The sequence below is a fragment of the Chionomys nivalis genome, chromosome 3, assembly GCF_950005125.1.
Source record: "Chionomys nivalis chromosome 3, mChiNiv1.1, whole genome shotgun sequence".
In the NCBI taxonomy this organism is placed as follows: domain Eukaryota; kingdom Metazoa; phylum Chordata; class Mammalia; order Rodentia; family Cricetidae; genus Chionomys; species Chionomys nivalis.
The window spans coordinates 88,425,713-88,443,548 of NC_080088.1; the positions used below are offsets into that span (position 1 = coordinate 88,425,713).

Below are 17,836 nucleotides of genomic sequence, written 5' to 3' on the forward strand. Positions count from 1 at the left end.
GACAAGACCTTTCACCCCAGGGACAGGGCAGAGATGCCCTGGTTCTAGGAGCAGCTGCCCCACTTGACTGGGCCAGCAGAGAGCACGGTCAGCTCTGCCCTGGCTAGAGGTAGTTCAGGGAAAAGCCAGTGTGTGTGTGCCAGTGAAGCAGAGTCCAAGTGGGCAAAGGCCATGGCTCCCTGAACCCCTTTCATCATCAGCTGTCTGATAAAAAATATTTGGAAAATGACTTCCCAACACATTCCTTGCTACTGAAGTTCAAAGAACCGAAAAGCAGCTAAAACAAAACAAAACAAAACAAAACTGGTCTACACACTTCATTCACCCACTTGCAAAATGGTCTCTCTCTGAGAAACATGCTACAGAACACTGCACGACCAATTTCTGGCTTGAGTTCAATGTTTTTAGTCAGGAACTAAGAAAATAACCTTCATCTTCAAATGACCAAGCCAGAGAGTTGAGTGCACTGTGTGTCTGTGCCCACTTGGTCTTATTTCCTCTGGTGCAACATGAGGAGGCCAACTTGTTTATGATGCACCAAAGCTTACCAAGTACCCCAAACCACTAAGTCAGTCCTTTCCTCAGTAAGGCTCTTCAATGTAGATCTAAAGTCATATTCTTTGTTCTTAGAACAACTGGAGACCAGATTGCTCACAGTCCTCAACAGGTCCACAGCACATCTACACACTGCCATCTTTGTGCCGAGAAGAGCTCTCTTATTTCCTACAGCTGGGGCTTCACCAATTTATTCTACCTTCGGTAAGTCACCCCCATGGATGCTTTTCCCACTGTGGCAGGGGAGAACCACAAACTACTCAGCCATTAGGCTTAGTCCTCTGGCCCTGACCAAAGAGAAGACTGGCCACACAGAGGAGGGGAGCTCTGGGCAGGTATGAGCCTGCAGCAGTAGTGCTCTGGGGTACCCCAGACTGACCCCCTGAGACCCCACCAGCTTTCCCAGCCAAGACATACCACTCTTATAGCGCTCTCTCTGCTCGATCTTCAGCGTCAGGTACAGAGTACGGATGGGAAAGTAGACTGCTTGCGGATACACTCGTCCAACCTGCTGGGAGTCAGCAAGGAGTCAACAGCATTGTTCCCCAATACATGTTTTGGGTGATGGGCAATGTATAGGGAGAGAATGGGCTTTGGTTGTGCATTTGGGTCAAAGAGGCCAATACCAAGTGACTGATGTAATATATGTAGTTGTTAGCCACCAAATAAAATCTCTGGCTCTGTTGTTTAAAATCCCAACAGACCGCGTCTCATAAATTCTACCTGGTGACCATTAATAGCAGAACCTCACTCTATTTTCTTCAGTAAATCTAAGGAAAGCAAAAGACACTGACCCCAGACCTGGATCTCAGCCAATCACAGATTCCTATGTATCTGTTGGTCTTGATATTGGGCTCAAGCCATTTCAAGCCATACAGTGACTCTAAATAAAGGACAAGCCCACTAAGTGCAACATCTGGTCTGTGTAACTCTAGTCTGTGTAACTGCGGGAGGAGTCAAAGAAACATGTACTCATGGGCGCAGGCATCAGTTCTACCATACTAGCTTGTGACCAAGGAGATTACACTGTCACTCAGACCCTTCCAGATGTGCCACAGAAGAAGACAGGCACATCTAACTGCCAAGGCCACGTGGCACCTGGCTTGTGTGTACAGCCACTGCATTAGTGACAATACAGGACAGACTGAGGCAGTGACCTGGCAGCTAGGCTCTAGGCAAAACATCAGGGTTCAAAAGCATCACTGCCATGTGCTCTCAAGCAACAGTGTCTCTTCAAGATTGTTCTTACAGGACAATCTCCATGTAAATGGAGCCAATTAGACAGGTGCTGCCTGTTCCGTGGGGCACAGCGGGTGGCTGCTTGCTCAGGAGCTGGGGTTTTAAAAAATAACAGAGGCCTTGAGCATCCCACCGCACCACAACTACTTAAGAATCTTCTCTAGGGGGGCTGGAGAGATGGCTCAGAGGTTGGTAGCACTGACTGCTCTTCCAGAGGTCCTGAGTTCAATTCCCAGCAACCACATGGTGGCTCACAACCATCTGTAATGAGATCTGGTGCCCTCTTCTGGCTTGCAGGCATACATGGAGGCTGAACACTGTGCACATAATAAATAAATAAATCTAAAAAAAAAAAAAAAAAAAAGAATCTTCTCTAGGGCTGGAGGGATGGCTCAGTGATTAAGAGTACTGGCTACTCTTCCAGAGGTCCTGAGTTCAATTCCAAAGCAACCATACGGTTGCTCACAGCACCTATAATGGGGTCTGATGCTCTCTTCTGGCCTGCAAGTGTACATGCAGGCAGAGCACTCAGACATAAAAAATAAATAAATGCTGGTGGTGTAGTGGCGCACGTCTTTAGTCCTAGCACCTGGGAGGCGGAGGCAGGCAGATCTCTTGAGTTTGAGGCCAGCCTGGTCTACAGAGTGAGTTCCAGAATAGCCAGGGCTACAGAGAAAAATCCTGTCTCAAAAAACAAGCAAACGAACAAATGTAAGGTCTTCATCTCTCAGACTCCATGGGGCTTGCTTAACTCTACCTGGCTGATGAGGTTGAGGAGCAGCTTGCCCTCGGAGCCCACCAGGCAGGTGAGGAGCTGTGGAATCCATGCCAGCCACTGGATGGGGGGTACACCGATGCAGTATTTGTCCACAGCATCCGCCAGTGTATTCTTGTCATCATCAAAACTCAGAAGCCACAACACCTAAGGCAGAGGGCATGCTTTAGTTACATGAGAATTGTGAAAGCCTCAATCAAGTGGCTTTTCCCTGACCTTAAATGAAGTGGTGCTACTGGCCACGACCGGCAATGAATACAAAGCTTAAACGTAACCTTTACAGCTCAAGAGAATCTGTAACTTGAACCCAGTTTTACTGCTAAACGATCCAACCTGGAAACCAGCAGTAACTGCTGGAGGTGACAGAGATAACCTGCTTGTTCACAGGTAGACCCTCACCCAGTCCAAACAGATTTTTATGAGAATCTGATCATCAGTAATCCACAGCAGGCAAACCACATGCTGGTGCCTGGTCCTTCAGAGCTTGTGACTGCAGCGTGCATGAGGGTGATGCTGCCACAGCACCTGGCTTAGCTACCATGTGTGCTCACGTGCACTCCAAAGCTCATGTTCAACCCCGATTCAAAACCCCCAGCAGAGCTTATTCCTATGTCTACTGCAAACATTAATTCTAACTGTGCTGAGGCACTGGACAGAGAGCGTGCCAGGGTGGATTTCTGTTCTTCTGGACTAGAAGGTCCTATCCAGAGTGTGACCCCAGAGAGCACTAGACATAAAGGAAAGGCCAAGACCCCAGGATGTTCAGGCCTTCACTTCCTTAGCTTCAACTGTACAACGTCCCACTGTAGGGAGATGGAAGTAAGTGAGGGCAGGGAAGCAGACCTCACTCGGATTTGGAGCTGGAACCGACCCAAGCCCAAAGCTGCTTTGTGGCAAAGATCAATCTCCAGCCTCACCTTGGCCAAGTACTTCCTAGATTTGCTCTCGTTCTGGTGCCGGCAAGCATGAAGGTAGCAGGTGATGGCGGACACGCCCAGGTGCAGCTGCCGCTCCTTCACGAAGATGCTCTCCAGGTAGTCACCCCACATGGCCCAAGCCTTCACCAGCACATCGTGCATCTGCACAGCTGCTGAGAATGCTTTGTTGGCTTCCTCTGATCTGTGTGGAACCCAAAACACGCCACGTATGACATAACACCGCTTCAGACACAGGATTTCAACCGAGAACGGCTCATACCTGTCACCCCAGCACTCAGGCAGCTGGGGCAGGCAGGAGGATCAAGGTCAAAGCTAGCCCAGAACACACAGTAAGCTACGGGCCAGCCTAAGGAACACTGTCAGACACTACTTTTTTTTTTGCTTTTTCGAGACAGGGTTTCTCTGTGGTTTTGGAGCCTGTCCTGGAACTAGCTCTTGTAGACCAGGCTGGCCTCGAACTCCCAGAGATCCGCCTGCCTCTGCCTCCCGAGTGCTGGGATTAAAGGCGTGCGCCACCACCGCCCGGATGTGAGACACTATTTTATAAATCCACAATCAAGCAACCAAATTGAACACTGAGTCATATTTAACACATTCATGGAGCTGCTGTGACCTTCCTTAAAGCAGCCACACTGATTCCCGGCAATGACAAGCCCCCCCTACCCCCGCCACCAGTCTGCTCTCCATCTTGGTGGAATGATGCACTTGACACACTTCTTCATCCTACGAACCTTCCAGTCAGATGTGCAGCACAGTGCTTCTGAGGCACCCACACAGAACCACTGGACTCTACAGTTGCACTACTCCACTGGATGTGCAGAGAAGGCTGCTCACTTAACACTGATGCTATTCTACACTGGCTGTAGTGACTAGTGCTGCTAGACACTCTGGAACAAGCACTGCTTTGCTTAGGGAACCTCTGGGGCCTAGGGCAACTTTAGTCTTAATGTTTTCTGTGAAACTGCCACTCGTCAAATTACTCCACAACAGTGATACAAGATACCATATTCCTACCACGCTACTGATGTGTAGGACAAACCAGGGAAACATAGGCCTAAAGGCTCGATTTCCAAACCAAACTAGAAGCCAATTCCAAAAGCACAGGAAAGGCAATGATCAAGTAGGAGTTGCCTAGCAAGACATGGTGGGGCTCTACACAACTTTCTGTGTCGATGGATCTGGCCCACAGGTGGAGCTGACAGTGGCTCCACAACAAAGACCGCTCTCCTAATTGGGCAGGGAATTAGGAGGCTCAACAGGATGACTGAGCTGAGGAGCTTGGATCCTGACTGGGTGATGCACAGCAAGACCAGCTACAACAACAGAAGCCCACACCACAGCAAAAGAAACAACTGTACTCCCAACAGAGCCTGAGGAACCAGGTGAGGAGCCCTTGTCACCACAGGGTCTGTGCTCACGTCACTTTTCTCTGAGACGCCATGTGGGGCTACACGGCTCTGCTGTGAGCTCTTCTCGGCAGAGGGCGCCGTGCGCGGAGCATCTAATACCATGAAAACCATGCAATTCAGCTCCAGTCCTCACACTGGCTTCACGTTCCTAAGGAAGAGCTAGAGACCCTGCCGTCCGGTCCACACAGTCTGCGTACTTGTTTATCTGAGCCAGGAACATTCCCTTCAGAGCGTAGAACTCAGCTGTCATCTCCTTCGTGAAGTATTTCAGGTTTGTGGACTCAATAACTTCAAGGCCCTGTTCGGGAATGGAGAGAGGGAAAAGTCTCTTGGAATTTCTAGACAATTCATCAAGTACTTACAAAGCCCATCTTTCCGAAGCACCATGTCCAGCCAGACTTGCTGTCTCTTTCACTTGGTTCTCGGGGCACAGGAGGACCAGGACTGACCTTAACTCCTCCTTTCTAGCGTTTTTTTCTTTCTCAAACACATCACTAAGCGCATGGCAGAACAGACCACAGATGCAGTTTTAACACTGAATTCTTTCCTTTCACTCCTTCTTTTGGACAGTTCCCACTGTCAAACTGTGTTGGAAACATTCTCATCTTCCTTCCTCTCTGCCTGGCCTAGGAGCCCCGACAAGGTCACCTCTCCAGGACCCTACCTGCATGCACTCATTCTTGCCCATCACTCCTGCCAGCTGGAGGTAGCATTTCACTTGCTGTCGAATCTTCTGGAAGCAATCCACGATGGGAACAGTAGGGATGGTATGAATACGGCTCAGTATATCCAGTGCCACATTAACTAGACCTTGCTTCCGGGCAATTTTCCCATACTGGATGATGGCTGAGGCTGACGCATGAACTCCAAGCATGGCATTATTGGAACTTGGGTCGTGGTGAGAGCTATTTTCATACGCAGTTACAATAGCTAAAGAACAAAGGAATTAGCTGTCAGGTGTGTCACATGCCTCTCTTAAGCGTGTAACAATCAGGCTTAAAGAAAAATGAAGAAGACACATAACATGGCTCATGAAAACAGGATACACCCTTATTGCTTTCCCTGGAATCCTGTGACACAGGTTAGAGCCAGGATGGGGCCCAGTTGGCAGGATACTTGCCTAACATCCATGAAGCCCTGGGTTTGTTCCCTACCACAAAAATGGGGCATGATGAAGCATGCCTGTAGTCTCAGCCCCGGGAGGCTGAGGAAGAAAGATCAGAAGTTCAAGGTTATCCTCAGCCCTCAAGCTAAACGAGGCCAGCTTGGGGTAGATGAGATCCTGTCTCAAAGGGTGAAAAAGGGAAATCTAGAGTAAGTTTGTCTATCTTCCCTGAGAAGGTCATGGCATCACAAGGTGGGTTCTCAATCTAAGGATGCCTGGTGGATTTAGGGCAGGAAAACCAGGAATGGACACAAAGCCGGCTGAGAACAGGTGCTTCTAGGCAGGGGCTTTGAGACAGAGTGTGCCACCACTCACTTGCCATGGCCTGCACTGAGGTCTAGCAGGAGTTCCCTGCTAAGTGGGTAGAACGCAAGGCACGAAATCCTTCCACTGCTTCCAAGCTTCCCCACTCCCTCACCATCACCACCGCTACCTCTTACATCTACCCCAGAACACAAAATCTGGGGGAAAAAAAAAATCAAAAAACCAAAACAAAACAAAAAAAAACCAAAGACATGAAACCAGCACAGCGGGGCGTCTGGAAAATTACATGATGAATGCATGCCGGACCAGGTCGGTTTACCCTGGTAATGGTGCTGCCGCCACATGAAGACGCTGCTCCAGTGGGACAAGTCGTCAGACACGATAGGCAGCCGGTTCCTCCAGGTCTTCACCACCGTCTTCATGTCATGGAGGCTGTTGTTCCTGCCCAGGTTGGTGGGCTGCAGGCCCGCATTTATCTGTGCAGCTTCCTGAAGCTCAATGATCTGCTGGGCAGCCTGAGGGGAGCATGGAGAAATTTCACAGCTGGGTTGGGGTGGGAGCTCAGCAGGTAAGGGTGCTTGCCGCCAAGCCTGACCACCTGAGTCAACTTCAGTCGGATGGAGTATGGTCCCCAGAACCCACGTGATGGAAAGAGAAACGGATTCTGAAAAGTTGTCCTCTAACCTCTGCACCTGGGCTAGAATGCATACACAAATACAAAACCAAGCAGCCCAAGCTGACCACGATAGTGCATACCTTTAATCCCAACGCTCAGAGGCCAAGACAGCTGGATCTCTGAGTTTGAGGCCAGCCTGGTCTTCAGAACAAGTTCCAGCACAGTCAGGGGTACACAGAAAAAACCTGACTCAAAAAAACCCAAAACAACAACAACAAGAAAAAAACCCATCAAAACAGCCCAAATCACTGAAGGGCTCCCTGAAAGTATTCTTATGGGTGTTGCCAGGGTTTTCTCTAAAATTTCTTAGTTAGGAGGCTTGTATGCAGAGATGGCTCAGTGGTAAAGGTGCTGACTTCCAGACTAAGGACCTGAACTGATCTGAGACATAGAGGAAGAAGATAACCAAATGTCCCAAGATGTCCTCTGACTTTGACACACCACACACACACAAACAAAAACATTGGATGTGGTGATAAGCATTCAGAAGAAAGGGACAAATGGATTTTCTATGTATGAGTTTGAGACTAGCCCGAGTTCTAGGCCAGCCAAGGCTACCTAGTGAAACCCTGTCTCAGAAAACAAAACCATCCAGCAGGTGGCCTATGCCTTTTATCCCAGCACTCAGATCTCTGAGTTCATGGCCAGCCTGATCTATAGAAGGAATTCCAGGACAGTCAGGCTATACAGAGAAACCTTGCTGTGGGATAATGTTCTTGTACACTGTAGATTTGTCACTCATATTGGTTTAATAAAATGCTGACTGGCCAGTAGCCAGGCAGAAAGTATAGGCAGGGTGACCAGACTAGGAGAATTCTAGGAAGAGGAAAGGCAGAGACACAGCTGTCAGCCAGATGTAGAGGAAGCAAGATCAGAATGTTTTACTGAGAAAAAGTACCAAGTCACATGGCTAAATGTACGTAAGAATTATGGGTTAAGTTCTAAGAGCTAGTTAGTAATAAGCCTGAGCTAATAGGCCTAACAGTTTATAATTAATATATGTCTCTGTGTGTTTCTTTGCAACTGAACAGCTGCAGGACCAGGCAGGACAGAAACTTCTGTCTACAAAACCCTGTCTTGAAAAACAAATACAACAACAAAAAGACTTCTTAGTGGTGTGGAGGCAGCTATCACTTGGGTTGGATCCCTTAGAACTGATGGTCCAGATGGTTGTAAACCACTGGGAAATTGAACCTGGGTCTTCTGAAATAGCCCTCAGTGCTCTTAACCATCTCTCCAGCCCTAATAATCATCTTTAAATGCAGTAGTAGAACCTGTTGACGACTGGCAAACACTGCCATTACAAACCATTAGCAAAGTAGTGAGAAATGAGACTGCTTTTCATTCACTTTCCAAGACACTTGGACCTCAGGATCATGAGACAAGCTTCATCCTATACTTCATGCTTTAAATAAGTAATTGCACAAAATAATTTCATGTTTTCACAATTAACTGTTACTCATGGTTGGTACTTTTATTGAAAACTCAGAAATGCAGGCATTAACTGTTTTCATGCAAAGACAACTTTCAGCAGTCACAAGAGGGGTTGCTTGCCTAGCATGAAGGCCCTTGGTTTAAGGTTTATTACTCCCACCCCCACCCCAAGAAAACTCTGGAAATCCAACAGTCACAGCAGCAGCCACTCTCTCCCACACTCTAGAGTAAGGGACTGCTGGTAACTAAAAGCTAGATCTGTACACTCACTCATGTGCAGAGTAACTGTCATTTTAGGGCGTTCTTTCTGAAACAGAGGTAAGCAGAGGTAAGAGCACACAGAGAAGACTGGGACAGCAGCAAGGCACTGTTCACTAAAGCTGCGGCTCCTGGGGAGCCAATCTCACACAGGAAGTTGCTATGTTTATGAGAAGCTGCAGTGCTGTGCCCCGAGTTCTTGCCCCTAGAACTCAGTGGGATTTAACCTCTTAAACCAACTATGGTGTTTTAAGAGATGCCTAGGATTGGATTAAGAGACCCCAGATGAAATACTAGCATCTCTGTAACACGTTCTGATGTCTCCCACTGTTCTTCCCAGAAAGAAGCCTGTCACAAAATGTGGGCCTCTGATCTTTTACCCCTAGAAACTGACCCCAAATGGACTGTCTGGGATGGTTCACATATAGCCCATACTGTGCTAATTACAACACAAAACAGACCAATATCCATACCATGACAAATATAACATACTGGTTTAGTCTCAAAAGTACTCTTTCATGGGCAGGAGAGTTGGTTCAGAGCACTGGCGGCTCCTCCAATGTCCCTGAGTTCAATTCCCAGCAACCACATGGTGGCTCACAACCATCTGTAATGAGATTTGGTGCCCTCTTTTGTCGTGCAGGCATGTATGTAAACAGAGCACGCATATACATAAATAAATACATCTTTTAAAAAAGTACTTTTTCACAAATCGCCAGAAACATTATTACTGAAGCCTAAGGAGGATATCGGGGCACAAGTCATTTCAGCCTTTCAAAGGCTGGATGGTATCTGTCAGAACAGTAGCTTCACACTGTTATGTGCCCAAAACATGGCCGAGATGGTAAAATCACAATCCCTTGTAAGAATGTCTCAGATCCTCGGTTCCAAAACGAAAAGCTGCACTGTGTTCCCCTGATGTTCTGACTATGGCCTTCGTTTCCTGAGGATGAATTCCCAGGGGAAAGGATGAAACCAGGAGAAAAAGTTTTCTTTATTGCTTGGCTCATCTATGGACCTCAGCTTCCCTGCAGCGCTAAGGACTCTAGCAGGGGGCAATACCTACCTGCAGAAGAGGTGTGTGCACGTGGGACACCACATGGGGCAGCCGCCGCCACTCACGGATGGCCAGGCTGCTGGCCATTTCCACCAGGCGCTCTATGAAACTGAGCTGCTGCTCCTCGGGGTGGCAGATGGCCAGGTATCCTCGGTACATGTTCACCTTCCACGCCATCTCCTTCGGACAGCTGACCTCCACCTGGAGTGAGGGGCGACAACCAAGGTGGTGACCATGATCTCCAACTCTGGCCAATTACACAAAGCATCACACAGAAGTCTGGCCCTAAAGTAAAAACTGACTTTCAATAGAGAAGCCAGGCATTTACACTGTTCTTCTGAGATCCTTCCCTCAACTTGGGTGAGCAGCCAATCTCCTGGGTTGCAGAGTGCACCACAAAAGTTCCCAAGGAGAAGACAGAGACTGCACTCCTGTCATGGTGCCATATGCACAGACCAATAAACACCTCACTCCCACTGTACACCACACCACCATGCCCAACACACTTCAGAACAAGAGCCTGTCCCTCCTATCAGCGGCTTTTCAGATAACAGTAAACACATCAGCCTAGGCTGCTCCGGCTCCAATCTTCTGTGTTAGTCCTGACGATTCTTCCGACAGAAATACACCAACACTTTCAACTTAATTATTCCAAACTGCTTCACAATGTTATTTTTGTCCTCAAAGGTTAAGGTCTCTACACCCAATCCTCATTTGTACGTAAAACTGAACGACAGAGGATGGAGATGACTTAGCAGATCTAGGATACCTGTTGTTCTTGCAGAGCACCTGAGTCTGGTATGAACATTCATAACAGACAGTTTACAACTGCGAGTACACTCCTCACTCCAGTCCCAGGAGATCTAACACCCTCTTCTGGTCTCTACAGGTACTGCACTGTACTTGTACTGTATATGTGTGTGCGTGTGCACAGACGCGCGCGCGCACACACACACACACACTAAATGCTCAATTAATACCAAACTTACTCAGATCTAGGCAAGATCTCTGTGACAGACAGGCAACGTGGTCCTTGCTAACAGCACATGACAGGGGTCTTACCTGCACCAGTGCCTCCTTCATGGCAGTCCAGTTGGACACCCTCCATGCGCATTCCAGGACCAGGTAGGGATTTATGTGGCCTTTGGACTGGCCGAACTCAGTCAAGGCTTCCCACTGGTTTAGTTCCTTGGAGCACCTAGGAGATCAGGGTCAAAGCAGCTCAGTCAGGACAACACACTGACAGACTTGGAAAGGCAAAGGGTTTGAAGACAGCATCACTACAGACGAGAAGAGGGCTGGAGTACAGACTGCTGTGGGAAGATACTCCCACTTGCCCTCAGGAGACCTGCCTGTCCTATGACCACACGGCCCCTGAGGGAAGGCAGCGATGACTGGTTCCTAACCAGTACATTTGATTACACATGACATTAGTTTCTTAGATTCTGTAGCAAGCAACCCTTTTGAGAAAACTCAGGATGAATTGACAGACACATTCCCTTGCTTCTTTAATTCATTAAGACTGTCCCCTGACAGGGTCTTATTATACAGCCCACACTGGCCTCAAACTCAGAGCTCTGCCTGCCTCTGCTTCTAGTGTGTTGGGATTAAGGGTGTGCGCCACCATGCCCAGTCCATCCATACCCTTCTATACCAGGGGATTCATATGGAGTCACATAACCGAATCCAGGGTGGCTAGGTAGTTAGCAATACTAACTGGCTCTAGACACACAACAAGCACACAGTAGCCTAAAATCAAACACGTAATGAACCTGAGACGCTTTTGGAAATATCCGGCATGTTGAGCTATGTAACTACTGCAGCCTTGAGCCCACCTTCATGATGCCTATGACTGCATGCCATGAGATGCCAGTGAGTGCTGCTGGAAACACCTTAGCTCAGATTCCAGACAAACAGCTGTACGCTGTGACTACAGTGCTTTATCGTGCTTACAGTTTTCTGGCCTAACAACAAAAAACAAAGACTGTAGTGTTTCTCTGCCATAATTTCTCGGCACACACATATCGAATCACTGTATCTCTGAACTGTACTGTGTTAGAAAACTGCTGTTTGCTGGGCTGGCAAGATGTCTCCGGGGGTAAAGGTGCTTGCCACCAAGCCTGAGGTACTTAGAAGAACACCGTGGAAGGAGAGGATGAAGGCCATAGCTGCCCTCTGAGCGCCACACGTGTGCCCTGGCATGCGTGTATCCCACATATACAAGGCCTGCTCCAGCTCACCTAATCCAGTGGTCCTCCCACAGCTGGTACTCAGGGAAAATGGCAGGGGAGGCGTTACTCCGCTCATGTTCCTTTTTGGCTTTGTCCATTGCCTTTTCGTAAGATTCTTGGGCCTAAAAAAGTAACAGTGCAATTAGACTACTGAGGAGAATGTTTTCCTCGTCTTCTTAACTTAGGCAAGGCGGACAGGAACTGAGAAACAACTACAGCCTTCCAGTCCACGGCTACCTGATGCCCACAGCTCACCTACTAAGAGACAGAAAGGACAGCCTTCACAAAGGTGCCAGAGAAGGCCACTGGGCACACAAATGTGTTCTGTTCTGGGCTCCAGCATCCTACATGGGGCTGAGACTCACTCTGAAGTCAGTGCTGTGCTGCACAGGAAGCATGAGGCCGAGGACTGAGTGCATCGACCCACTCTTTCCAGCAGAGTCAGGGACAGACAGCCTCCGAGCATCTGTGTTAGCTTGTGACGCCAGAAGACCGAGGTAAAGATGGCTCAGCAGGGAAAGGCTTAAAGACCCAGTCTGTGCCCGAGAGCCCAGGTAAAGGCGGAAGGAGAGAACGGACTATACAAGGCTGTCCATGTGTCACGGAACATGTGCTCATGTGTGTGCACAGGCACATAACATTTAAAAGTTTAAACTATGTAAGGCAAGCACCAAGGCTTCCGAGGCTTGGAAGGGTCTTCATGAGCAGATAATGCAGTATGGCTGGGGTAGAGGAGGCTTGCCGAGCCTACGAAGTTCTGGGTTCCATTCTCAGTACTTCAACAAACAACAATACCACCACTCAATGAAAAGTATAATCTCCCCAAGTGTGAACGTACTGTAACTTAAGCACGTTACAGTAAGGAAGACCAGCAGTGAAATCCACCAGGCATCACCCAAAGCCATCACCTGCTCAAAGAAGCCGTGCTGCTCATAAGCAATGGCGGTTGCCGTCTCCGAGAACTTGCAGCGCTTCTGCCACAGGCCGGCCCACATGTCTTCCTCTTGTAACAGGGAGTACAGCTCAGCAAGGGAATCCAGTATCTCCTAAAGGCAATCACTGGTTCTGAGTGCTTGGGTCAAACACAGACTTCTAGTCAACAAAGGAACTCCCCGGGAGCATACCAGTGAACCTCCAGGGAGAGGAACTTACTGAGAGTCACTGACAGGATGAGGACTCACCTGCTGAGGTGGCGTTATGCTCTCCTGCTCGTAAAACTCGGCTGTTTGCTTCGGTTTGATAGGCAGACTCAGCCCCTTCTCAAAGGCCTGGTGCTCCAGCATCAATGTTGAACGGAACCAGAGGTTGTGAGTCTTCCCCAGATACTTCAGTACGCAGGGCCGCATGGGAATTGGGGGGACACACTGGGACATGGCTTCCACAAAGCAGTTTAACGCGCTTGGCTGACAGTCACGCTGCACCTGGTGACTGCCACTGCACAGGAATGGGCTGATCTCTCCTGCCAGCGCCTAGAACCAAGAGTGAGCTGTTTTAGGTCTTCATTCGAAAACTGACAAGCCTGGACCAGGTGTGCTGCTGCACGCTACAATCCCAGGACTGGAGGTCGAGTCAGGAGGATGGCTAGTATAGGCCAGGCTGGGCTATGAGGGGATCTTGTGGCTAACCTGGGATATATTCTCATTCTCTCTCTCTCTCTCTCTCTCTCTCTCTCTCTCTCTCTCTCTCTCTCTCTCTCACACACACACACACACACACACACACACCTGGCCTCTCCCTCATCACTTGGCAGCACTATGATAACTGGTCCTTGGGTGAGAGTCAGTAGTTTTGTCATACTCTGGAACCCAGAATGGTGTTTATTTAGGATTATCTATCAAAAGCTAAAACTACATTCTCGCAGCAATGATTTTCAGACGTGACTCACGTGCTGCTGTCTGTCGGAGAGGATTTTCCACAGCCTCGGGAAGAGCTGGACCCAGGTCTTCTCGGCCAGCGTTGTAGAGATGTGGCACAGCTGGACAAAGGCACTGAGCAGCGCTCCCGTCTGTGGGCAGAAGAGTATGGCTCAGGTGAGTCATGTGCCTTCTGCATCCCAGTCAAAGGGACACTGAGGCTGCAGCCTGGGGACAGGCCCACAGCCCTCCTTTCTAGCATTAATGGCAGATGAAGGGCGGCACATGGCGTGTCACCTATATCCACGCAGACACTGCGTCCTGCTCCTTCAGCACTCCACACTTACCCAGGGCAGCGAGGGCGCCACTTAGACACAGGAAGGCCAGGTGGCTTACCAAGAAAATGTAATATAGAAATTACTGGCAACTAATTGGTTTTCCTTCCTACTAGTCCTGATATAAACAGCACCACTGATTCTACTTCTCAAAAGTGACTGTGTGCACAAAACCTTGGTCACAGAGTCAAAATGCAATAATGTCCGTGTCCATGATTAAGCAGCGTCTGTGGAAGCCACAGCTATCTGAAGAAACTGAGAACACCCACAGCGGGCACATGGGGAAGCCATACATTCAGCCCGCCTTCACTTTCCCAAGTCTCTTGATTTGAAGCACTTGAGCAAGAACCCAGAGTTACTGCTCATTACAAGCGGCACTAAATGATTTCACCATTCCCACAAGACAGTAAGTGGCAGAGAAACCAATGTCTATTTTTCCCATAAAATCTTCTATCTGCTTCCTTGTTTACATTAAATGTCAAATCCAAACTCTCCCAGAATTAGAACAGTTTCAACTGGGGTAGGAAGAAAAACTCAAGGGAAACTGGTGAGAGAAAAATTAATACTGGTGGGGAAAGACGCTGTTCTGAAATAAGATGGAGGCAGAAGATATTCACTCCCAAACTTGCCCACAGACCTTCACTTCCCGGAGAGTATCGAGAAACTTGTCGTGTCTGTTGGTGAGCATGTGTAGCTGGTTCCCGATGTCCTTCTCAGAAAGCTCTTTGGTTTTGGGTGTGCTGGTCTGGTCGCCAGGAGCCAGCTCAATATCTATCTCTACGTCCTAAACAAGACAAGGAAATGCAGGAGGTCAAGGAGTTCACAAGAACCCAACAAACACAGCTCTTATCAACCACTGACCACTTTTTTTTTTTTAAAGATTTTAACTCTGTGTACATCAAGTGTCTGTAGGGAGTGTGCACCTAAGCACAGATGTCCATGGGGGCCAGAAGAGGACGTCAGGTCCCCCAGAGCTGGAGAACCAGATGGTTGTGAGCCACCCACTGTTGCTGGGACCTGATCTCCTCTGAGAGGGCAGCAGGTGCTTTAAGCACTGAGCCAGGTCTCCACACCTCCCTTGAGTTTTCTAGAAGCTTTTCTTAGAGTATAGGCTGAGCACCTCTAATCTGAGAGCCACCAAAAGTAAAAGGCTTCAAATGTGAAACATAAACACCCACATGATACTCAAATTTTAGCAAATTTCAGACTTCAAAATTTGGGTTCTCGGGTGGTTAAAAAAATGAATTTTCAAAATCAGAAACACCTAAAATGTGTAATGCATGTGTTCCTAAGCATTTCAGATGGAGGACATTTGCATACAGAATGTGTTTCATTTCGGCAGACCCGTCACCATGGTACTCTGGCTCATGTTCACCCTGCACCCCACTGCATCTCTCTCTCACACAACTGTGGAAGGATGACCATATGCTTCTGTATCTGAGCTATAGGAAGCAAAATAAACAACACAAACATCACTGGAATCAAAAAAGCATATCACTTGTTGGGATGCAGCACAGCCTGCCCAAAGCCTCGCTCAGTCATGTTAATGCTGCTGGGGTCACTGCACAGGACAGACCTGGGTTAGTGTCTGCTATGTCACACACAAGAATGAACTTTCTGTCTCCAAGTTCTTAAGTCACAATCAACTAGGAAATCAGAACTATCCCCCAAAGTCAACAGGCCAACTACACTATCCACTATATTGCCTTTGATGAGTCACCAAAGACAGTTACTGATGTCACTCAGATTACAGCAAGACTGTATCAAATGACCTGATTAGCCATACTTCTTCCTTAACTGAATTGTGCTACGGATCAAACCCAGGCCTTCACTCCTGCTAGGAAGAACTCTACCAACCAAGTACAACCCCAGCCAGCCCAACTCCCCACTTAGAGCAAAGGAAACAAGTGTTCTCCCTTGTCACTAAAGGCTTTCTTCTGAAACCCGCACCCCAACAGGCTGTGCTTCCCAAAGCCAGGGGCCCAGAGTGCCGGCATATGCACTTCCATGAGAAGAATGGAGAACCAGGAGAGCTGTGAAGACTACGGTACCAGCCTTGGTGGTCAGACACGCTTTCAGTTCCATGTTGCCCATCTAGGACCAGGTGGCAATACACAAGGTTCCCATAAGGCTGTGGAGGGCTTGGCACTGGGTTCCTACATGGTGGGTATCACTTCTAGTTCAAGACCAGCACCACAGAAGAGGGGAAAAACCAAAATCAATTCCCTGTTCCAAGTAGAACTGGCTCAGAACGATGCCAGCAAATAGGTATGGCAACTAAGATCTTCTTTAATGGCAAGAAAGTCTAAACTGAGGCACCACACTCAGCTTTTGGGTAGAAACAAGCTCTTAAGGCTCCTGCCAACTCAAAACGAGTAGTAACTCCATCCAGGCAGCCAGAGACTCACCTCCTCTTTAGACTCACTGTTCTCTCGCTCCCGAGGCTCCTGCTTGACATGTGTGACCATGGCAAAGGCAGCCCGGTCATGGCTGTCGGCCAGGTTGATGACATTGGTAATGGATGGAAGCATAGCTCCCTGGCAGCTGGTACCGATGGCCGTGCTCTTCTCACACACGGCCAGGAGGAGCTAGAGGATCATGGAAAAGAAGACCATTTTAAAGCCGACACCTGGGACTGGGAGTGTGTGAACACCTAGACATCAGAACAGACACAGACAGACAGTGCAGGCCCACAGCTCAGGTCACAGCACCCACCCCAGGTCAGCTGCAGGCCTGGACTTGCTTCTCAGTTCATCCTCCCCTCTGTCGTAGAGACCTCACCCAGGCAGAGCCCTCTGCTTCACTTCTCTCTGCCCTTCCTTCTCACTCCAGGCGGCACAGCCCCCAGTCCAGCCAGGGAGCCTCCTAGGCCATCTTCAGACCCCCTCTCTCAGAATCATCTCTCTGCACACAACCAGCCCCATGACTCCCTCTCTCTCTGAACCCCTCAAAGACTTTGTATAGCCACAGAGAACCAGCCCATACTCTTCGGGGACTGAGAGCACCTAAGATCTTCTGTGATGTGCTATCACCCTTGACTGCCTCTGTGGTCCTCTTGTGTTCTCAGCACTTCCTGAGGACATCTGTAGTGCAGCAGCCCCTGCAGATCACTACAGGGCCGCTGCTTATGCTGAGAAACCATCAATTCTTCATAAACAGGAACCATGGCAACCAGCTGTCACTGAGGTCCATCCAGAACAGTTCCCTTTGATTCATCGAAGGATGAATTTAAGAACTGTTTGCTGCAGCTGTCTCTGAGAGGAAAGCTGGTCTCATTCACTCTAGATGGTGCGAGTCTGCTAAGCACTAGTAACCCAACAAACCAGTGGCCTGTGCCTGAAACCTGTGAGCAAGAGTGGCCCAGGAGTTCCCTGCGATCCTCACGGCAGACTTCCCTCCTAGGGAAAGAGCAAGCCCTCTGCAGGCTCGACTTCACAGACCGCATACCCACCTGCTGCTGCCCCAGCCCAAATCCTCACACCAAGGAACGCAAAGCAACAGCACTGGCAAGCTGCCCACGCTGTTCGTGACTGAGACGACAACCTCAACATCCACTCAACTTTTGAGACAGATGAAATTTAAAGATGTTTCTAAATGAAGATGAAGGAATATCTGCCCACTAAAGTTTCTTCTGGCTTTCTGATACA

General features: G+C 48.7%; 1 protein-coding gene across 12 annotated transcripts in view; it reads right to left on the bottom strand.

Moving 5' to 3' along the window:
- The window catches only part of Trrap (transformation/transcription domain associated protein), a 95,475-nt gene that overhangs the window by 13,832 nt on the left and 63,807 nt on the right, over nucleotides 1-17,836 (bottom strand). For 5 of the 12 annotated variants that reach the window (XM_057763706.1, XM_057763708.1, XM_057763710.1 and 2 more), the window contains 14 exons: nucleotides 16,598-16,777; nucleotides 14,827-14,973; nucleotides 13,887-14,006; nucleotides 13,183-13,470; nucleotides 12,910-13,047; nucleotides 12,011-12,123; nucleotides 10,833-10,968; nucleotides 9,780-9,971; nucleotides 6,632-6,860; nucleotides 5,581-5,846; nucleotides 5,114-5,214; nucleotides 3,487-3,688; nucleotides 2,552-2,716; nucleotides 973-1,066 (listed from right to left, as the gene is read on the bottom strand). In XM_057763706.1, the coding sequence (XP_057619689.1) occupies nucleotides 973-1,066; nucleotides 2,552-2,716; nucleotides 3,487-3,688; nucleotides 5,114-5,214; nucleotides 5,581-5,846; nucleotides 6,632-6,860; nucleotides 9,780-9,971; nucleotides 10,833-10,968; nucleotides 12,011-12,123; nucleotides 12,910-13,047; nucleotides 13,183-13,470; nucleotides 13,887-14,006; nucleotides 14,827-14,973; nucleotides 16,598-16,777 (2,371 nt within the window). The remainder of the gene's footprint in view (nucleotides 1-972; nucleotides 1,067-2,551; nucleotides 2,717-3,486; nucleotides 3,689-5,113; nucleotides 5,215-5,580; nucleotides 5,847-6,631; nucleotides 6,861-9,779; nucleotides 9,972-10,832; nucleotides 10,969-12,010; nucleotides 12,124-12,909; nucleotides 13,048-13,182; nucleotides 13,471-13,886; nucleotides 14,007-14,826; nucleotides 14,974-16,597; nucleotides 16,778-17,836) is intronic. The other 7 variants (XM_057763715.1, XM_057763714.1, XM_057763712.1 and 4 more) reach the window with 3 other exon arrangements.